Raw genomic sequence first — 23793 nt, forward strand, 5'->3', positions numbered from 1 at the left:
CTCTACGTCTGATGCCACATACAGCTCTAACAGCCCCATTCCTGATAACTTGCAATTTTTTTTACATTTGCTTGTGTGGTGTCAACCAGGAGCCCATTGCAGTAATCAAGCCTGGAATTAATAGTTGCTGTGGCTACGAAAGTCCTGTATCCCTCTGACAAATAGGGCTGAATCTGCCACAACACCTGAGTCATATAAGTACAATTAAAGGTTATGTAGGAAAAAAAATAGAAGTCAAGATCCTAATCAAAGTCCGCCCTCAAGGTTTTTACCTGGCTAGAGACCTGAATATTGGCCGCGCCAATCATAAAGTCCTCATACTGAGGGCCCAGTGACATAAGCTTAGCTGAGATGCCAAGGATTAAGAACTCAATTTTCTTATCATTTAATGCCATGGAGTTATTTCCCATGCAGGCTTTAATGGTATCTAAGACCCCACTGATCAACCGTGAAATTGCCTCATAGGAACCCAGCAGTTCCAGGATGATCTGGGTGTCATCAGCATAATTTGCACTCCTGACACCCATACTATCCATACTATTATTTTGCATTTAGGTTCACCAGTTTTTGTTGTATGATGAAATTACACAATGGGCTTAACACTTAACCTTGAAAAAATGTATATATTTGGATTTCAGCCTAACATTGTTTAATAACTGGCAAACAACTCATTATGATCATTAACATATTGCCAAACTTTTAAAAATAATCTTTAGCTGAATAACACTTAGTTGTTGTTGTTGTCTTTACAGTATTAGTCAGGAAAATGTGTTTGTAATATTTGCTCGAATATTGCCACTTTCACAGAAGTGGCAAATTAACTACTCCATATCTACAAGAAATAACATGTAGAAATATTCTTTACATTTGTTATCTCCCTATTCAATATTAAATGACAATTATATCAAGTATGCCCCTGATTAAGATGATCTTGCCTCTGACTTCTTACATCACCCCATGGCTCCAAAAGAATGAAACCAGGTCCTTCTCAGCATTCTCCTTTTAAGGATAGAGGATTGTCATGTGACAATTCACATGATCACCTAAAATAGCTAGTATGTTAAATGTATCTATTGGCTAAAGTGCTTCACCAGGGGCCACATTGGATTCCTATAGGTGAATATTTCAAATTTGCTAATTTACTAAATGTAAGCTTGAAACAGTTTGATCCACCAATACATATATTAAATTCCTATTACTTAATAACCAGGTTTAGGCCATTAACAACAAAATAAATCATATTTTAAGTACTATCAGATAAGTAATGCAATGCATTAAAAGGGGACGGTTCTATTATCATCATTAAAAGGCAGCTGCAAATGTGGCTAAGTGTCTACACATAAATGTACAGATATTCATACCAATATACTGACAACATCTGCAAAAAAGAGTCTAATCGTTTCAAAATGAGTTACTAATTAGGTACAAACATGCAACAACTGTCATCATTGAGATATGGCGTAAAAAACAATATGAGTCACATAGCAAAATTGCACAAGGTCATAACATCTGTTGACCATCAACCGTGTAGTATAATCTCAATAAAGCATCTCAACGTTCATTCAGTATGAATTCCTTTTGGAAACAATGCTGATAACATCTCTATCCAAAAACATTCTCTGTGTTATTATAAAATGTGTTGCAAATGTTCTCCTCCTGATGCTACTTTAATTGCTACAAAAACAATACAACGCAGTTGAGCCATCAAATATCGATATACAATTTAAAAAAAGGGGTATGCCACTGGTGACTTTGTAGATTTGGTTTAACTATTCAACTTATTTTCAGTCCATTGTTTCTTGAATTTTGGAGGGGTCATGCCCATATACCAAACCCCACATGGGCATCATAGTCCATCAATGTGCTTTTTAGAATCACAGGTAGCATAAATCTTCATTGTATTTAGTGCACCAGTATATGAATGTTAGCTGTTATTACCGCAAATGAGACTCTGACTATGTTGACAAGATGAACAAGCATAAGTAACACACTTTTTAGAATATATCCTGATCTGTGATCTGAACTTTTATCTAACAAGATAGTCCTTAAAAGCTTGATGTTTATAATAAATAAATAGTGGATTTTCAGAAAACCATTTAGAGGTTTAAGGGGCATGAAAGAATACATTCCTGTGTGTATTTATAATCAACTTATTATATAACTTTGTTGCGAAAAAGTAGTTACATATACTAGATTTGGAGTTCATTTAGGCAGTTTTGTCCTCAGCAGCTCTAACCTCTTAATAACAAAGGACTTTTTTCCTGAGCTTTGTCTAAAGACCCATCATAAGATCTTTTCTGGAATTTGGTAATTCAAACCTTTTTTCTGTATGCATTTCAATGTCACCAGAAACCATCACTTTGGTTTGTAAAAGTTGCCTGCAACCTAGAAGTGTATTTAATGGGTGAAACGTTCAGGCATGCAAAGGATTGTTGCTGCCTGTAGATGTAACACAATGGGTAGTGGATAGTTCATGACCGTGAGCAGCGGACTTTACATGCCACGTGTATTGAACTGTTAATATGCTCCATGCTAAATTGGATTCTCGTATTAACACTGTACAAGTGTTTTTAATAAATGTAACTGTAGTTCTTGAGTACCTGGTCCAATGCAAAATATATAGTCGATATATCGTTTATATGCTGTTTGACCACATACTTTGCCAAATAAAATGGGTTGTGAAATGGTAAATATAAATATTAGCTTAAAGTGGAGTCATGCTAAACACAGTGGATGTTGAATGCGAATCTGATGTTGGAACATAAGAAATAATGTTGTTCAAACTGAGTTTTAATAAAGTCAATACCAAATATCATATTTGCTCATATTGCCTCATGTTTTAAAATGAACCATTATACTGCATGGGGTCCTTTGTCGTGTTGTCTTACAGATTTTAAGCGAGACAAATCCGTCACAAATAAATTATCTGGTAGTGAATCATATTTTGTATTTTTAATAACTCTTAAAAAATATCCATGTGTGTCTATGGTCAGACAGGGTCTCCAAGAGGAGTTTTAGCCAGTGTGCCTGTGTATGTGTGCATGTATGAAAGGGAGACGGAGAGGGAGAGAGGCCCAGAAGCATCTCTGAGAAACCCCTCCACCAACAGACTCAACCTCTACTGCATATGGCCAAATTGAACATTCCGTTTTCTCATGTACTGGCCTATTCCATTAGTACCAGTGACATTGAACATAGTTCGACCTTTCCTTTTTGATGTAGCAATCATGACCGGTAACAGCCTGCTAGCCCAAGCCTAGGTAGAACCGAGTTAAGTAATGATCTCAGGGAGGGTCAGGGCTGTTACCCCCTTGAGTAGGGTTGGTCACTGTTCACAACCCAGGGTTCATCCGAATATATGTGATTTTCTTGTTTTCCAGAAGTGGAATCCACACCTATTGTGTAAGCCCAATCTCCCATAAAAAAATCAAGATGACTGCTGCCATAGTAAATTTTGGCTGAGAGGGAGAGGAAGGAGTACCAGGACTAGAGCACAAACCTGGGAGATGGATGCAGGATGCCTTTGGGGGTTGGGGAGGGTGTGTGCCTGGGGAGGCAACGGGGAGGGGTTCCCTCTTACCTCCCCACAATCAAGATGGCAGAACCCAGGGAAGGGTCTTGGGTGAGTGGAGACACGCGAGCGGTACTCTCTTTGTTCTCTCCCGCATTTCTAGCCACCTGATTGGCTGTGCACAGTTCCCCTGGTGCGAATCTGCATAGACTCATAAAAGTATACCTCCAATCATAGCTGTTCAATTTGTAAAGAGGCCGGAGGACACTATGTTTAACTCTAATGGCCTTCCTTATTCACTGATAATGCTTCATATAAAAAAAGGGTGCAGATTATGACTCAGTAAGGGCAAAATGCAGAGTCTGTAAACAAGAGTGGATGTGACTGGCAGTTCAGGTTTCAATGGTTTCACAACAGGAGGTAATGCTATTTTGTGTTGCCATACCCCAGTTCAATAGACCACCATTGACGAGAGAATGTGCCCTCTCCCAGACACCATCAATAAAGTGGGTAAAGGAGGGCCTTATTGGGCAATATACTTTAATCCACAGGGAAATGCTGTGATCAGAATGCTGTGACAAAGAGCGCTCAGCTACATTTGAATGTGCTAACAAATAATCTTCCTTTTCATGAAGTACAGCAATTCTAAGACTGTGTGTTGTCCCAGCAGGACTATTGACCAACACTGACAGTCAGCTGCCCAAGAGAAATGTTCACCAAACCATGCAGCAATGCTAAGAACTGGTCCAACAGTGCATTATACTGCCAGCCAGAAACTCGAGATCTGTATCAGAAGGCCTACTCTGTCCACCTTCCATCATTTGGTCAGGAACTTGGTGATCCCAAAGGACTGAATCTCTTGGAGTGAAGAATGAAGGCACCAGCACTGTCAATGCCAAGTTCCAAAGTCACCAGGGTCCACCAACAAATGACTCCCACCACCACCATCAACCTCTGTGACATGGGCGTTGCTAGTGGGGGGATAAAGGGGCTATAGCCCCTGATATTTTGGTTGCAGCCCCGGATAGAATCTCAGGAGCTACAGCCAAAAGACTAGCTAGCCCCCAGTCCCAACAGTTCTGACATCAGCCTAGCCCCGGGTCTTTTCCAGACCTAGCAACTCCCCTGCTCTGTGATATACCACACAGGAAAGGGAGAGTAACGGTGTGCATAAATGTGAACTTGGCCTTCTCCTGCCTTTTTTATCCCCAGTGTCCCCTTCTTTATTTTCCCCTTGCTGTTTAGCATACAAATCACCAATACAATTTGTTTATATTTAGACAACCATAATCCTCTTTGTGAATCTACATCATGCATGTATGTTCTGACACTCGTGCATGTGTGTGACTGCCCTGTTTGCAGGGTGTGTGCACCAATATCAGGACTGCAATTTCATCTTGAGAAATATTCGTGGCCGGAAGTCAACCATTCTCAGTATGCAGTCACTTGGCGATTTAAAGTTCATCTCTCGTTTTTGTGTAAGAGCCCCCTTACCAAATTCTGCATGCAGCCACAAGCAGGTATATATTCAGTTTTTGGTGTGGACACACACATGTCAGTGTTCATCTGTTTTTGTGTTGCATGTTTGTCCTGCATCGGACGTCTGTGCTCAATCACTTCCGGGTTTCAGCTTCAGCTTCTGGTGTGCTTATAAAAACCCATCAGCATCTCTGTCCAGCGTCGTGGTAACCATCGAAATAGGGTGCAGGAGTGGCCCCGGACCAGCACACATATATGGCCAAAGCTACCGCCAGGCTGAAATCGAAGGTTCGTGTCTCCCTCTGTGGCCTGAGTGCCACAAAGCCTACAAGTCTAACCACATTTAGAAGCAAATGTGCAGAATCTGTGCAATATGGGACTTTAGTAGCATCATTGCCGCTCTGTGATGTCCTTGTTGGGGTGGTTTAGCGTCGTGTGCAAGAGTAAAATGACATAAGAGCCAGCCTCTCTTCCACTTCCAGGGAAGAAGCTTAACATATGATGAGGGTGTGTAACTAGATATCTGTAAGCCCCTGGCACTTCCATATGCATTAGCAGATGCCCACAGGCTTCCCTGGCAACTATCGCCTCAGCATATCCAACACTTTTAATGAATGTGTGTGTTCCAAGCTGAGCCTCTGCTGCTTTTAGATGACCAGTGTCTGCTAGTCTCTGTGGGAATCCAAAACTCGCAGTCTTGTGTCAACATGTTACTAGAGTCCATAAGTCACCTTTTGCAGTGACCTCCCGGGTCCAGGTTCTGGTGCATGGGTGTGGCCTCAAACCAGGATAGTCCACTGCACAGTCATAGTCGGGGTGCAGGCTCTCCAATCGAGGCTTGAATTGCCCATTCTTCTCTGAAACTCTATCTGCAGCCATATTCATGTTGAAAAGTTATCCATCGTTGTATGTGTGTGACCGAACATCCATAGGCATCTTCTTCCAGCTCCCGGGGTGATATAGCAGTAGTCTCGCCAGTGTGTGTGTGTGTAAGAATGCATGCACATATGGGCACACAATGAGTCCCTGCCATGACACCTCTACTGGAATCGGTGTGCACCTACCTCCAGAGGGCCAGTATTTCCTTAGGTGCACATGGGTTATCACAGGGCACTGTGTACGAGGAACAGATGGTGAAGACTCAGTCCATGGTACATGTGTGTTCAGCACAAGTGCAGTCTTTACGACCTTCTGGACAACCACGACTTAATTGGAGGGCCAGCTTCTGTTGAGATGGTGTGTGCAGGCCTTGGCATGTCTCTGTTTGCAGTCTTCATCAAGAGAAAAGCTCAGCATGCGATCTGAACTAGCAGCTTTGCCAGAGTGCATCCACTGTGGTTAATGCACCTGTGTGGTTGTATATTCAGACATCGCCAGAGTGCATGAACACCGCCAGGTGCATGTGGGAGCCCAGGCCCCAACTATGAGGGCTGGGTAGTTATCTTAAGAATGCAGACTAAAATCGTCAAACACCTGTGTGCATCTCTAACTGGGTCATGATAGCCAGTCTGTGCAGTCCTCGCGTTCCATTTGGCGCAAGTATGTGATCCCTCAAAAGGCTGCAGCCACCGCCAGCCAGTATGCAGGTTTAAACTCTGGTGTGATCTGCCACTGCTTGTTATGCAGTTATCTCCCTTGCAATGAAATGGTAATAACTGCTGAACTGCTGTTCAAGAAACTTTGCATTGGTGCAAATGTATTTGTCATTAGAGCAAGTTGTCCTAGTGCGAAAATCAATGTATTTAATGCATGTTTGCCCCCAGGACAATATTGGACCTAGATGTGTTTATTTCTCCAGGGCAAAACGTATTCAAATAATATGTATTATTATTATTATTATTATTATTATTAATGCTAAAATAACAACTAGAAAAGTGGAAAAGAGGTTGCTATTTGTGCTTTTAGTGTTGTAATTATTCCTTTTATGGCATTACGTGGTGATACCATGATTAGGAAGTATGTAGGAATGAGATGCTCTTTTTTAATGGTATACTTAACTACTATTCTGTATCTTCTTTTTTTTCCTTTCTTTGTTACTTTTTTTTACTTTTTTCTTTTTAATATACTGTAATCATGTGTAAAGTTTATTCATAAACTGTATCACATTATTAATAAATTAAATAATTATTATTATTTGTACTATTATATTTATTGAGCACATAGAAGGCAGGACACAGTGAAAGAAGCAGAGATACAAGGGAGCAGGGACCTAACAGCATGGAAGGGCAGGGCAGGCAATTTAACAGCAAAGTATCTCAGAGCAACCAGCGGAGGAAATTGGGGTAGCTAGTATTGTTTGCCCTAGTCTTCACTGCACGTGCGCCGGTGCACACGTTCTGTAATACCACCCTGTAAGTTTACTGTCTAGTTTTACATGTACGCGAAACTCTGTTTAGTGGGTGATTCTTACATTAGCATCAACTTTGGAAAAGCCAGGACAATTTGGCAGGCCCTCACCCTCTACTCTGTATCTGGGCCCTAGAGTGTGAATCAGTCCTGCCGCTGCTATCATCTCGCTACCCGAACACCTTTCAGACTCGCACTTTACAACCTCATGTTTAGAAATATGATGTCAGCAATGCATGTTTAAAAATCACAATACAAGGGACTAACATCAATCCAACCTTGTTATTCACAAAATAAGAAAATGAAATGTTCCGTGACAGTATTGCTCAGTTCTGGAACTGGAAAAAACATACTCTGGCAACTTACCTCCTATACAAAGGCAGGGAGAGACCAAGGCGACAGAAGCAGGGTAAAGGTTTTTTTTCATTTAAGATAAGTGATAAAGTTGTGAAAAGAATACAAAACAAAGGGCTAAAATGGCAAGACTCTTGATTTGGAATCTGCACAAATCACATAGCAAATCGGTCTGGCAATAACTAAATCTGTATAGTAAAATGTTGAAAAAAAAACAGTATGATTGTAGCTTTATTTTCCCTTTTACCCATCCTGAATGTAAGTCTACTATTACTGGTGAGCCAAGAAATGTGAGTCAAAACAACCTGCACTGGGTTTTAAAATGTACTATCTAGACTGAAGCAAACATGTGATAGAATTAACTGTGCATGATCATTGTTTCGCACGCCATACAGTTTCTGTACCACTCCCGTTTCTTATCACCCACAATTCACACCTTGTAAAGGGCATGCCACAAAAGATAACGTCTCCCATTAAACATTCACCTTTGTGTTGGCAACAAGCTTGAGTTCATCACACCTTAATGTGCTTCAATACAAAACAAAAGAGAAAACCAAAGCAGGGCTCTTGTGAGCTCAGAAGTTAGTCCCAGCCCACTCCGAGCTATGGTTCACTTGCGCCCATATTATACGGTGGGTCAGCAGGGTTTTTTTTAATTTACCCTGATCCAGGAACACATCATTTGCCAGATTTAGGATTGGAGTAAATCAATCACAGTACCAGGCAATGCTGGTTTTGGTCTTGGAAAAAAATCCAGGTATGCTCTGATTCTAGACCTACTTCTGAACAATGCATTCATCAGCAAGGAATCACAAAGGGACAGTTTAAAGATACCAGATAACATGCATGTTCTTTCATTCCCTATTAACTTTGTTTATGCCATAGCTTTAGTGTTTCAAGCATTGCATTTTTGTTGATACTTATATGTAACACCAGGTTAAAAAGGTTGACATCCAAATAACAGACAGTTCATATAGAACAACCATTGCATTTAACTATGTAAACAAAGCAAATACAAAACTAAATTATGAACGGTTGGGACACAATCCATACATGTAAATAACCATGTAAATAATAGAGATACACAGAAACGTATTCTTAAACATTGGCACATAAAAGGTAAATCCTATTTTATAAAATGTACTATGTATAAATCTTAGGATAGTGCATGAATTTTAAACACCGATTTTTTCACTTTATTGAACCTATAATTGCATTGCGTACCATTCTGCGCTTAGTGTATACGCTTACATACCTTTCAAACCTCTAAACGTACTTGTTATTCAATCCCCATAATTTTCTTAACATCCTGTTGCCCCTCTTCCAATATTCTAATCAATAAAGCTTATTATAGGTTATTATAGGTTCCAAATCATAGAAGGACATATTCATTGACAGGTCACATGTTTCCGTCTGTTGTTATTAATTGACATTCCTCTGGGTGGATTTGTCTATCGTTTGGGCCTACACACATCTATCATGGATACTTTAATAGATACTACAAATCGTGATTCACACATGTGAGAGTCCTGCAAGGGATGGCAGGTTGCTGTAATCCCCTACAGGCCCCAAACATCCCCCAGTGCCCAACTGCGGAGATATGCCCCGATGCGGTGGGGCGACCCTGTCAGTAATAGCCTGCGGCCCAAGTTATGGGCCCAAGAGAAGCAAGGGTCCCTTACGAGGGTGGTGGTGCCTTTACTGAAAGGATAGGCCAACCCCCGGGGGACATATTGCCATTAGCAGCCATGGAGTTCGCAACATGCGCACTAATGGTGTCTTTTTTCAATAAAAAATCTTTTTTTTTTTTTAAATGAAACTTTCCTTTGATTACATCATCAACATTGAAAGCGGACTTCGGGAAAGCACTGCACGGCCCAGCACCGCACAGCAAAGACACGTTTTTTTTTGTTTTTTTTTAAATCACTCTTAGCACCTATATTGGAAACTACACAGATGCTAAGAGGTGAGGGCGTTAGCGGGGACGGGGAGGGAAGGTGGCGCTGGCTACCCAGGCTGCTCATAAGGCAGGCTTGTACAATTGAATACAGGCGCATTCCAAGCATCCTGATGGGCCAGCAACCCTTGCAGTGTGCTAATGTTGTATTGTACCTCCCCTTAAATCAGTGGTGCATGTTAATCTAATTTTATATTTCCAGCTAAGCTGTGATGGAAGAAGGGATAACAGGTTTTCCATTCTTTCAGAGTTTTTCAAGAGGTACCATGGTACTGCTGTGGGGGTGGGAGGAGGGAGACATTGGAGAGCAATAGGAGGATGGGCTTGCGAAGTGTGACCCCCCTCTTAGCGTCCCATGAATTCTAAAAGCGATGACCCTCAACTACTTCAGACATCAATTTTGTGGGAGGGAATCACTAAGAATATTCAGGAAGTGTGATAGTGAAAGACAATAGGTTACATCAGAATAAAGTCACATTTCAAAATGAGTAAGAACGGAAAATGAGCAGATGTTTTAAGTGTTCAAGACTTTGTGGGGGGGGGCTCACATGGTTTTCAGGATGTGAATTTGGATAGTAGAGGCCACGTAGAGCAGCAGCCTGGCAGAGCGCTGTCAGGAAACAGCAGGGATGGGAAAGAGAGGGGGGGAATCCAACAGAATGGTCCCCCCCTCTGCCCCTAGTAACACCTTGAGACCAGTGTCTCTTTGACCGGGACCAGGATGCTTTAACAAAAATGTGCCTGACACCTGTTGCCAAAAGGTACAGGTGCAAGCAAGATGAGGATTGGCTGCCCTAGGCCTTGAATGCCAGAGCGTCATCGTCGTGTGCTCTGTGCTGGGCCATCACATCCAACTGCATTCACACAAGGCCTGTGCTTCCTCGGCTTACGCCTCTTTGCACCTGTCTCCAGCATTGGTTCCCCCCTGATCCTCTTACACGTCTTCACCTGTGACCTCATAGTATACAGGTGGCTCCTGCTCTGGCAACGGGCTACCCATCCAAGCATGCAGCCCCCAGCCTGGAAAAGGAGTCAGAGAGGAGGGGCACATGCTGCCACCTCGGGTGGCACCTCCCCCTTGACCAGGCTCGGACTGGCCTATACGGCAATAGGTCCAGGGCCGAACCAAAAACACAAAACGCTGCTGCAGGACAGTTTGTTTGGTCAAAGTGAGCCACGTGTTTGTCTATTGTGGTCCAGTTCGATGAATTACTGCACTATGCGGCTAGAAGCTTTGACCATTGTTGCTGAATAAATATTCTTCAAAATACACAATTCACATTTTACGGAGAAAAAAAAACTCCCCTTTGGGTCAAATTCAAACAGTGTCACAAAAGGAATAAATAGCCATTTGCAACAGTGGGCCACTTTTTTATTGGTGCCAAGACAATTGTATGGCCCAGTCCGACCCTGCCCTTGGCACTGCATGCGCTGACTGATCTTCTGTGTAGATTGACGTTGGCATCCGCGCTGCATCTCTGAGTTAATGAAAGTCACCTCTACTCCGAAAGGTAGTTGCCTACCTTGGCGCGATGTGAGCAGTGGCTGGGCGCATTGTGAGCAGTGCCTGGGCGCGTTGTGAGCAGTGGCTGGGCCCGATGTGAGCAGTGCCTGGGCCCGATGTGAGCAGTGCCTGGGCCCGATGTGAGCAGTGCTACGCTGAGCCATGCCTCGTGCGTGGTTTTTCCCCGCATGGAAGTTCTATTTCCTCCTTGTGTCTCTCACTCCTTAAAATGGAGCTGTACAGGTTGCGTTGCTGTTCTTTCTACACTTCCCTATTTATAGACGGGACGTGTCTCTGCTCCGAATGGTAATGAGGCGGGGAGGGAAGCCTTTGCAGTTATCCGGCGTCTCTCTGTGCCGTCTGGCTGGTGTGCACGGGTGGGATCACTCACTGCAGCGTGCTCTATGGGAAAGGAGTGCATGCATTCTGACACGCAGAGCCCAGCGTGGAAACCTTATGAAACGTGCTTTGCAAATGCGCACAACTCACCAAGCTCTCACTGGCCGTGTAGCAGCCCGCCCGCTGCCAGGAGGGTGGCCGGCCTTGTTTAAAAGCTGGGCAGTGAACACGAATTAGTGTTAGTGCAGGTGAGAATGGCGCAGCTGCATGGACGGTGGCCCTGCTCAGCGTTGCTGAAGGGCAGAGCACTGTGCCACCCAGCCACCCGACTCATGGAGCCCGCGTTATGTGGCCTGCTATGGGGAAGGAGTGCCTCTGAATGAGTTTAAAATGAGGGGAGCAGGTAGCTGGGCAATGCATATGATATGTGCGTTGAGGGGTCGGGGGGCTTGAAACAAAAACGCATAATATCAGTGACTTCCAGGCACCCAGCTCCAACACTGGCATCAAGAAAAGACATCCTGGACACATTTCTTGAACCGCGCAATTGACATGCTTCCGGTTACGTTGTGTGGATCGTGACGTGGCCTACGAACCAGGAAACCAATGTGAAGCTCGTGTTGACAAAGTAGTACTTGCAAAAAAACCTTCGCCAGCCAACTCAAAGCTGAGTTCCCTTCTCCGCTTATGCAATGGTACTCGTGACGTTCGTGTGGGCAGCCCAGAGTGGCGGAAACGAGGATGCGCCTATCACTGTATTGAACTCAGAACTGTGAGAAGGCATGTAACCACACAAGCACACAATAGCCATGAAGGCACCACAAAAGCAGGATACTTCACGCAAGGGTGCACCTAGGAGACTGAGGTACGTGTGGGCGGTATGTGTACTGGCTTCTACCGTAGCGGGGGGGGGGGGGGTGGGGGCTGGGGGGCTGATGGTGGTGGGGGCGAGAGAGATAGAAGTTAATGATAGGGCAGGCTCTCTGGGGTGGGGCATTAAAAGGGGACCGCGTCGTGGGTTGGTGTTTGGGAGATACCTTGCCTTGCTCTGAGCAGAAGCAAACATGTGCACGGATGCGGTCTGAACGTAAGCCACTGAAGAGGTGGCACCACAGACAGGGCACGTGGAGGACTATGTGAGGGGACGCCACGCGCCACGGGAGCAGTGTTATGTGGGTGGTCCTCCTGTGGAATGTGTCTGCTGCAGGTCTCCTGAAAGGCAGCTCCTGGCGCTGGAGAGAGACTGCATGTTGAACGCCGGCTTCCATCTTAAATTCGGCCGAAGGGGCGATGGCACCCTACGTGACTGTCTTCTGGTTTAAGACTCGAAAGAGCGAGACATTCAGTGTCCTAATGCCGTGTGTCATCTCGGCCTCGGGAACTGGCCCTGTCGTTCAACTCCTCGGGACATAACCACGCAGCATGTGCTATACAGCCAGCGAGAAAAGACGACACGGGAGCCTGTAGTCCTGACATTTAGGAGCGGCAAGCAATGAGCCCCAGGACGCTGGCTGAAGCCCGGGAAGGGGGTGGCTTCTCCCGGGGAGATAACACGAGTCAGCAACTGGGTCGGAATGCGCCCAAACACGGCGCCGCGGCTGCAGGCTGGCGCTCAGCGGCGACTAATTGATTTATTGATTTCACTCACTGCCTTATTAGGGTTATTAACACCTGCCTGCCAGACGGACACCCTTTCAGGTCCCCAATTATAGGAACGCGCGACAGGACAGGTTTCTGGGCAAAGGGGAGGTATTTCACACAGGAAAAAAGAGTAACGGACATGATTGAAAACGGCGCAGCGTGATTTCTAGCTGCCACTGCAGGCGGCCACGGCACGCGTCATGCCCGGGGGCCACTGCTCCTCATATTGGCCTGAAGTTTGAGATCTCCGGGTTTGAAAGGGGAAGTCATGTCAGGAGAGGGAGAATTGGGGGAGGGGGGAGCGGCGAGCTAGCGAACCTGAACAGGGGCGGCAGATTGCAAAAAGAAACTCTGGCATACTTTACACAACAACATGTGCGCCATCATTGAATACAGCAACGCTTTAATTTACGAGGCTCGTAGACACACACTTTGAATGGCACTACTATGCGATGGACAGAGCACGGGTTATTTAATCGAAAACACATTCGTGTATTTATTTATTTATTTAATATAGGGCCACTATTTAACCAGTCATCCGAATCCCAATATAAATGACATTCTCATGGACATTGCGACTCGGTGGTGTATCGTGTAGACAAAGATAGCGACAGTTCGAAATCAGACAGGGACGACAAGCTCGGTTGCATGTGGAAAGTTGCAGAATGGGGCAGCCCGCCTCGGGTAGTCGGGTCACTTCGGGTGTGACATGTCAGGAAGGACATAGTGTCTGTCGGCCTTTACCACGACGCTAGGTCATGCATAACTCCCAAACAGCACAGCACTGTCCCCAAGGCCTCGCGCATTCCGCTCCTGGGGGGGAAGCACAATGTGCGAGGCTCCTCGTGGCGCCCTGCCTCCCGCCCACATCTGCGCAGGTGGAAGGCAGCAAGCGGCGCAGCGCAACTCCCCGCACACAGCACGCGCTGCCGGCTCCCGCGCTGCAAGCGCAGCACATTGCGTTTTTATTTGGCCAAAATGGTTGAAATGAAACGCCTCGCCAGCTCAAAGACAACGCTGCCAAACCAATGCAAGGCTCTGTGCCCACAAATTACATTTTTAAAAAGACCTGCCAGGCAACTCCGTCTTATTCTGCAGCTCATGAGGGTTGCTAGAGAAACAAAGTCGGCGCGTGTTTCCATGTCTGTAGTCTTGGTCCAATATTAACAATTTAAAAGACAACTGTTCAGGAGGCCATCATGAGAAGAAACGGAAAAATGGGTGTATGATACATGAACAATCTAAACATGGGGTTTCTGCCCGGGTGGACGAGTTTTAGGCGCTCTCAGGGCCGGCACTGTGCGCACACACACACACTACTGCGACTCTTCTCTGTTTGGGAGGTGTTGGGGTGGGGGCTGTGGGGGACTTGCACACATTTTACGAGACAATTATGGAATAGAAAAAGTCATACCCTCCTCAACTGCAACAGCGAGTCCCCACCAGAAAACGAGCAGGCACTCCAGTGTCCACCGTGCCGTCATGTCTGAAAATGTACAATCCGAGCCAAGGAAATCCACTACAGGTGAGGGTGGTCCTCAAAACAGCCTCACGATGCACCCCGGGATCACAGACATCCAGGTCCAAAGAGGAGAAAGGTCGGACGCCTCTCGGAGCTGGCGATGAGCTCGGCGAGCTCGCATTTCACCCAGCAGCGGGGATGGCAACTGCGCCGGGGACGAGATGCGGAGGCGCAGAGTAAGAGAGGCTGGGAATTCCGGGGAGCTCCTAGGTAGCCGGCCAGGTCCACGGCCGCGAGGGCAGGGGCAGGTGAGCGGAGAAAGACGGCGAAGAGGGGCAGCTAGGCAGAGAGAGGCAGAGCACACAAGCGCCCGTGATGATGGGCAAAGGGGAGGGATCCAGACGCAGCAGAGAGCAGAGCAGACAGGCTGCTGCTACAGCAGCAGCAGCAACACCAGGAGCTGGACTCAACCATCATTCGCGCGGAGAGGGGAACGAGGCTGCAGCTGCACAGGCAGAGAGACCTCCCCATCAACAGCATAGCAGCATCTCACACACTGGCACGGATCACGGGCACCGGCGGCGAGGGAGAAGGAGGCCGCCTGCCAGGGACACCTTCCTACGGGCGCAACGCTTCTCCCGCCGGTGTCACTGCCATTCCAGCAAATCGCAATAAATGCGTCTTTCCCGTGCGGATTGCACTTCAAAAAAAGACCAATGCCATCGAATCCAGGCAATCAAACTTCAATTGAACTTGAGGAGTTCCAGCGGGGAGAGGGCATCGCGGATCCCTGCCCGCCAGAGCCGCAGGGAGCCTTTTGATTTGCCCCCGAATTCTGCCAGGCATTAGGTTTGCGCTGCTGTTTTAAGTGAGAAGAGCCGCACGGAGGAAGCTGGGAGGTGCCCGCGCAGGCAGGCGGTGATTGTCCGAATGCGCCCTGGTCTTCCCTGGGAGGGCTAGTCCGTGGGCAGCAGGACCCTAGACGCGCCCTCTCCCCGGCACTGTAGAAGCGCGCTCACTCCCCCCCTAAACTCGCGATCTGCTGCCTCGGCTGCTGCTGCACTCCTCCAGAATCCGCAAGAGGCATCCCACGGGCTTCTCTGGGAGGAGGGGGTGGGGAGTCTGATACACGCACGTCGCCCCACAGCCGCAAGTATGCAGCCGGGGGGAAACGCGCGTGGCCCCTCCGTGTGCAGGGCTGTCCCTGCAGCCTGGACACCTGGGGATGCCGGTGTTAGGGCGCGCAGTCACACCCGTCATTCCACACACGTTAGACTCCCGCAGGTCGAATTACACGGCATGCGTCCTCGCGCACTCTCCTTGGCATTGCCTCTTCCTGACACCTGCACACCGAGATAAAGGCGACCACGTGAACATATACTGTGGTATGAAGACACGGATACTCAATTAAGGCACAACTCCTGTTGGCTACAGTCTGAACCTACACACTGGGCCAGTTGTGGGATTTGTAGGCCCTGGCATGGAAAACGACTGGAAGCCCCCCCTCCTTTCATAAAGACATTGTTCCTCAAAGACATCATGCGAAGTGGCTTTTGGAAAAGACCAACAATAACAAAAGACATCAGGGACATTGGTACAAAGGCCCAACATATATTTGAAGAAGACTGTCTCTTTTCTATGCAATACTTCCACTGACAATGCATACACATTGTGTCATGCAGACTGTGCTGTGTGGCAAACAGCATCAGATAATTGGGTAATGTAATGTACATCACCCGTGAAATGCAATTGGTGATCACTGTTGCATCAGCAAAGCCCTCTCCAGAAATCCAGAGATGGCAGAGAGGCCACGTTTGGGCAAAGAGGCCATGTCTGCAACTGTTGCAAGTTAGGGTCTCACTTTGCAACAATAGACACCTGGAATTTGTGACATTCATGTAAAACACCCAGCAGGGAAGAGTTGGGGGTGGAGCTTGCACACTGCAGTCTTGGAGAGAGTTCCACAGAGCACTTTCGGCTGCATGTGGTCTTCAGAGATGGGGCTATGGCATTCCAGCAGGAGATACATGGTTGGGATGTTTAATGTGTATAGGCGCGTTATAAATGCCATATCATGTCATATCAATTCAGTTATCTATACAAATGATTTTTTATTTGATCTACAAAGGTTTGGCCTTTGCAGGCAGATGCCATTAGCCTTTCTGCCTCTTCTTTCCGTGCCCCGATCTTCATATACCAACATTCAGACATGTCACTTCTCTGGTCCTGGGGCATGCATTAGAAAAGGATTACTCCGCAGGACTTAAGAAAGAACAGCCCGTTGTTACTTCATCTCTTGTTTAAGTCGCCCAGGAAGCTGTACACTGCATTGAGATCCCCTTGCCATTGGGTCCTCAAAGGTTGTTATTTGATGTTGAATCCAGAACCTCATTGGGCTATTGATCGGTCATGACTCTACCTCTGGCCCAATAATCACTGTCAAGGGTGTTCAATCTTCACAAATCTTATGAAATGCAAAGAATTGTGGGTTATGCAATTTGTCTGTCCATCAATGTTTAGTCACAGATCACTTCACATGGGGCATAGATAAAGGACAAACAACAAAGTGTGGCACAGCTTTGTATTAGTTGGGTTGTTTCACCAGTACTAGGTCCATTAGATTTATGTCAGAGCATCCTGCACTTGCCTGATGATCAGCATAGGTTTTTACTTCTGTGTTGTGATGCGCATCGTGGGCCTTTAGTAGCTCATCTGCTCTGGCAATGTGTGAGTGATCTGACAGATTATGATACATGTCTTTTAAGGACATGTCCAAATATGGGTTTTAACAAATGCCTGACTGTGGTGAGGAAATGACTTCTGAGAGAGTACAAGGATGAAGAGGGGCTAAGCCACCTACTCAGCCCTAAACATTGAGAAGAATTCGTCCCCCGCACAGCGGGTGTGCGCCCGCCTGGCCTTTTTTGAAATTTTTAAGGATATTAATTATGGTAGATAAACCTCCGGAAAATGTGTTAGGCTAATCCACACACATTTTTGAAAGCTCACTGCACAACATACACATAGACCCGTGTACTCTGGATAGACGCAGCCTACAGGCGCATTTCCCCCTGTCATATTTAGTTGGGATATGACAACCAGGAAAACACCATGTCACATCAGAAGGGGGAGGGAAAATCCTTCCTCCTGCCATGGCCAGCCTAATTAACTCAAAATGGCTCCATGGATCTGCCCTGTCTTTTGTATAGCTCTGTAGATGGTGGCAGCAATTAACATAATTGACATACAAATAGAGTGTACTTCAAACAGGCCTATTTGTGGCCTGGCTGCAGAGGCTAACAAAGGAGACAGGAAGCCCCAACAATCTTTCAGATGCAGTGTGTCAACCTGATGCCAGCTCCCACCCTCAGTATCATTTTCACAGTGAAATGTCACATCTTATCTGCGTGTATGACAGTAGTCATCCCAGCAGGGAGAGCCCATTCAGAAGATAGAGTATGTGGATTGACGGCAGTAGAAAGTCTGGTCGCGAAGCAGCTTCAAGGTAGACCTGTCACTTTAATCAGGAACCACAGAAAGCTCCTTTAACCAGAGAGACCCTTTGATCCACAACAGACAGGAAGATGGGTGGAACTTAGTATTACATGTTTTCACCCCTTTACCTTTTCTGTTGCAAAATACCCTGGTTATGATCTCACGCATACAGGAGATTGTTGGTGGTGACCCAAGGTTGGTTCATTAAGGAAGGATTGGCCTACACCAATCCCTGTGGTTCATTTGGCTTTAAAAGAAGTCTGAGTCCCTCATTTGGCAGATCATCTGAAGACTTTGCAAGGAGTAACAGGACAAAATCATCATTGGACACTAGCAGAAGGTACAGTCTGCCTTACATCTTCTGCCAGTTAAGGAAGGCCAGGACCTCCAAGACGGAAGCAAAATCCCTCCCTAAGCATCTCTCGGGGGAACAGAGGGAGATATTGAATCCAGAGGACCCTCAAGCAGCTCCAGAACAGGTATAGAGCCAGCACACAGTGTGCCCTACTAGGCTCTGCAAGAAGCTTCTTATTTGGGAAGTTCTAGGGAGTCTCTGAACTAAACCAAGGACAAAGCAGATGCCTACAACACTCTCCTCAGTATTGGGGTGTTCGCCTTAAAGGACGACACGGGTGAAAAAGCTAGGAGTCGTACATCGACAAGCATCTACCAACTTCTGCCTGCCTTAAAGCACATTTTCGAAGCAGTCAAGCCCCTCAAGCTGCAACCAACTGCATCACTGACTGTTGTTATGCCACAGTCGCTAAAGCCATCCGAAATGCCTCGACCAATGTTTCAGAACTGCCGACCAGCACTGAGACAATGATTCCTGATCCATAGGCACTGTGTAGGCCTGCCTGCAGCCATCCGTCCAGCCTCGATCACCGAATTTCCTGACGCCTGATACCCACAGCTGTCTCCCACCTTGAACTTTGTTGCAGAAGCTGCAAAGTGCCCTGAAACTGACTCAACCCTGTTGAGCACCAAGAGCTTCTTCAGCACAAGGTACATTGTGGTTCTGTCCCCGTGGTCCTTCTCCAAAGGCCTCTAGTGACATTTTACGACCCATTGCTCCCTTTGCTATTGTGATTAATTACTATACCAACTACCCTCCTGTCATTATCCAGAATGCATTCCTTTCCTTCTTTAAAAATGTCTGTCCTCTGCATTCCTTTGCAGGGTGAGATGTATTTTGTAATGTACTAGAACTGTCTGTTGTGATCATAAGTAATTAGATATATGTATACAACCTTGACTGGACAGTCCCTTTTATCATTTGGTAATAATTGTATTATTGCTGTGTTGCATCTAACCAACGATCCCCACAACCATTTGGAGAGAAGCCTGCCATTCCATCCATGTGTAGAGAAGGAGCCAAGTACCCCCACCTCAACCACTTCAGCCATATTGCGTGTGTGTTGGGAACCAGAGTGTGAGACACGTGCGGCTTGTCAGGGGTATTGCCCACGTTTGGACATTTATGCTGCAACATTTGGTGCTGTGGGCTTAGGAAATCCAAGATGGCGGAAAAGCCCACATTGCGCCAGAATCCAGGAAAACCGCGCAGTTTTGGCGCACTCTAAAATGTTCCCCTGACCTGCCACCCACCAGTGCGAGCGTGATGGGCCAGGAGTGCCATGGGTGAAATGTGTGCCAAAGGAAAAACAGCAGTGCCGGTTAGCTCAGAAAGCGCTTTGAAATCACCTTTGTTTCTCTGAAATGCAAGCTAAAAATGCCTCTTTTAAACATTGCAAGATATTCAAAAATCTCAATGAACACCAGCAGACATTTGGCAGAAGGTAGACTTGTTTGCATACAAAATCTGGGAAAAGAAAGAGCCTAATTTAATGTTCATAATGAAACTGGCTGAGCGGTGGATGTCAGCAGCTGAAGTGAAATTGGACTTAAAGCCACTAAAATCGAAATGTTTAAAATAAATGAGTGACCTACCGTAGAGTGTCACATAGTTTGCAACTGTTAAATGTCATAGTTTTGAACTTAGAATAAGCATTCTAGCTGCATGTGTAAAAATTGTAAGTTTGATTTGGATGAAGAAAGACTGGGAACAAAAGTGACATTTGGCTGAAGCCTGGCTTGAAGAGAGTGAATTCTGCCCGGCAACTACCCCCGACAGGAGTTGAAACTTGCTCAGCCACTCTTCCCAGGCCTGGCTGCATTCTGCTGCCCCCACCAAAAGGAGATGACACCTCCCTGATTGGATTAGGGGAGGAGCAGCTGGGGACTGCAGGAAACTGAACAATGAGCCTTCCTTGGCTCAGGCAAATGTAAAATTAGGGGGGGTCGTAAATGGCTTCCTCTTGAGAGAAACGGGGAGGGGCAGTGCCTCTGTGAGCAGCTTGAGTTGGAGAAAGTGGACAAACCAGAAATGTCACCATGTGCTTTGGGAAACCACACCCCTCTGGGCCAGAGCATAATTTTAAAAAGATGGATAATTCATAGTACGGACTTGTCAAAATCATATAATTAATATCATTATTCTTGTGATTTTTCTGTGCACATTTTAAGAGGTGTTAGAACTCTGTACCATGTTCCGAGGCAAAACCCCATGAATTATGGATATTGCAGACAGGGGGTTCACGCTAGAAAAATGAAAATTTACTGGAATATGTGTAGAAAGGCGGTGTACATCTGTGTCATTTTTGGTAAAAATCCAATATTTGTAAACCAACCAAAAAGCACAAAATGTTGTCATTTCTTAATCCAAGCTCTTAGAAACATCAGAGTTGGAACAGAAACTACCTTATGTGATATATGATGTGTATATGTAATGTCAACCACTTGTGTATCCGGGAAATGTGTTTAGTTATGAAAATGATTTCCTAAGGTAAAAGCAAAGGGGAGTGTTCTTTCTCTATGCCATAAAGATGACACCTGATGACTCACTGCTCCCTTCTTAAATCAGGTCAAAGAGAAATCCTTGACCTATCAAATCATGAGTGGGGTGGGCACAGAAAGTTAGCATCCACACCCATTTTCAAAAGACATAAAAAGAGCCAATGGAAGCCAGTCAGGGACATTCATATTCCAACCTTCAACTGAATCCCTGCGCAGCACTCTGACGGAGAACTCCAGAACCCAGAACTCCAGAGATCCAGAACTTCACTCCAGAACTTAAAGCAGAGAGGCCTGGACCACCAGCTAAATCCTTTTTCAGCAGGCCTTCAGAATCCAGCAATCCAACCAAACTATTCTACAGCCGGGCGAGCTGTTGTATTCTTTGCCAAGAACTTTTGCCAGAACCGGTAGCAGACCCAGAAAGCAGTGCTGTATCCAGAGAGACCAGACCAGATCGCTGTGAGCAGAACCAGAGACCCAGACCAGACCAGCAGAGCAGAGCTGACCCAGATAGCTGTGACTTCAGAACCAACCGCCTGGAGTCCAGTCCCAACCTGACCAGACCCTGACGGCCTATTTCAAATTCATAGTGTGAGTACTCAGCCAGAACTGTGCAAAACCAATCTTTTAGCTTAAAATAATCTGATTCAAACATTTGAAACTGTCCAGAACTGCATCATAGGAATCGTGTGTTCCCTTTCCGATTTAAACCTGTATAGGGTGATTTTGCCATTTTGAATCATTATTTAATTTCTGAAAAACTACCTTTACGAAATCGTCCGTATCTCTTGAACCGTTTGTGCTAGGAGCGAGTTTTAACTTTCATTTTAAAGCTGGGCTTTCCAACGAACCCAGAACCGACTTTCTATTCAATATACTTTTTCCGTAATCGCGCGCGACGCACTCGTCAAAATTGCCGCGATTTGAGATTTTGCTCAAATTTCTTTACTTGTCAAAATAGCAGCTTCTTGCTTTCCTTTGCTGAAATTTGTTTGCAACCTGACAATCATTCATAGCGCATTGCTAAAGTGATCCTGAACTAATTTAAAGTAGCTATCACCCACCCTGAATCTCTTATAGGGAATTAAAATCATTTTTAGCATATTTTTCCCTTCTTTGCATACCACATTTAAAGTACTTTGCCTGTGTTTAAAATCATCTCTGTGACCTAAGCTTGCTAGGGGGGAACGTAATTTTTATTGTACTGTGATTGTATTCCTGAAGACTGTGTGTGTTACTTACATCTCCTTACATTGCGTAGGGGAGGAGTGAATTGTCAGAGAAAAAGTAATCATATTATCTTTTGCTGAAATCATATCAAGTTTATTTCTGTACTGACTTTTATTCATCTTTGCATCTCTGTGAAACCATAAAGCATTCCCAGCTACCTTGTTCTTTCCATACCAACTCGTAAGTAATAAAATAAGTGTGCTAGTGTAAGATTATCCATTGTTGATCAACATCATATTCTTAAGTGTGATTTCAAATATTAATTTATTATAAAAGTGTGATATATATATTGTTAAATTTTCAATAAATCTTTTAATTTGCAAAACAAACCTACTTCTTGGCTCTGTGGGGTCAGGGGGATTCTAGGAGAGGGGCGTTATACAAGGGTTCATCATCCAGATTATAATTTGTCATAAAAATATATAAATAAGGGCTTCCCTTGAGCAATCCCAGACAAGGCACTGACTTAGTGGGAATGCTTGATTGGAGTCATTAACAGAGTGGGGGCTCGTAGCCAGGGATTCTGGATTAGATCTATCACTTGTGCAGATTAATACAGTGTGCTAACTGACAGGATATATAAATTCTGTTGGATCACCACGCCGTGTTACACTGTAAAAACACCCCTCAAAGGAACGCTGTAAGGAAACGGTCTGTTTTGCAAAATAAAATACAAACTTCTGTAAGTCAGGAAGAAAATCAAGTTCCAGAATGACGACCTTGGTAGATATCAAAATAGCCAGAGAACACCTCTTACATAAGCTATTTGTGAGAGGTGAGTGGGCTCATCAGGGCCAGGCGGTCTGGTTGCAGGCAATCGCACCCCGGATCACTGAAACAGGGTCAGATATATGGAGAGATCAGGGTCCCTTACATGTGGCCCTGAGTGAACTATATATGGCCCCTAAGGCCAAGAATGAGCACAACAAGATTGCCAGGGTAGCGGCATATTTATATTTACATATGGGAGCCATACAGGACAAATGTGCTGAAGGCCAAGATCTGGCAAACAGGCAACTGATGGCATTAGAGAAGGCCCATTCTGACCTGGTCTCTTCTGAGCAGAGGCTGCAGAGGAGCCAGGAGTCAGAAAATGATAGTAGGCAGTATATTATTAAAATAAAGGAGGATATGGATATCCTGCAACAGGAAAAGTCTGACCAGGATAACAGATTTCTGGCCTTGCAGAAGGAGTACCAAGAAGGTTTGGACGCCCTACTGCAGAGCCAGAAAAAGCTGGAGCAACAACTGGACTTCAATACGGCATGCACAGAGCAGGTAGCCACCCTGCAAATCCAACTAGATAGAGAGAAAGAGGAAAGCAATAAAATGATTTTGAAAGACCTGGATACCCAGGCAGAGTTTGATGAAGAGCGCCAGAAAGCTGGTGCCCTTCAACGGCAGAGGGACGACCTGGCGGCACAGATGCAGGCTCTTACTCAGGAAAGGGATACCTTAGGCCAGGAAGTCTGCCACTTAAAAAGGAAAATGGAAGAAAATCACCTGGCCCTCCAGGGACTGGGTGACCTCCAAAAAGAGCACCACGACTTGTTAGAGCACACCAGGAGGGTGGAAGATGCTCTGGCAAGAAAGGAGCAGGCCAGTAGGGATGGTACCCA

The 23793-nt window shown here is 45.6% G+C and overlaps 1 protein-coding gene across 2 annotated transcripts in view; it reads right to left on the reverse strand.

The window, feature by feature from the left end:
* The window catches only part of CSMD1 (CUB and Sushi multiple domains 1), a 5442057-nt gene extending 5426248 nt beyond the window's left edge, over positions 1 to 15809 (reverse strand). The window contains exon 1 of one of the 2 annotated variants that reach the window (XM_069606098.1): positions 14546 to 15809. In XM_069606098.1, the coding sequence (XP_069462199.1) occupies positions 14546 to 14615 (70 nt within the window). In that variant the 5' untranslated portion in view covers positions 14616 to 15809. The remainder of the gene's footprint in view (positions 1 to 14545) is intronic. The other variant, XM_069606099.1, reaches the window with a different exon arrangement.
* Between the last annotated feature and the right edge of the window lie 7984 nt (positions 15810 to 23793).

The sequence above is a fragment of the Ambystoma mexicanum genome, chromosome 4p (assembly GCF_040938575.1).
Source record: "Ambystoma mexicanum isolate Mex_15411 chromosome 4p, UKY_AmexF1_1, whole genome shotgun sequence".
Classification (NCBI taxonomy): domain Eukaryota; kingdom Metazoa; phylum Chordata; class Amphibia; order Caudata; family Ambystomatidae; genus Ambystoma; species Ambystoma mexicanum.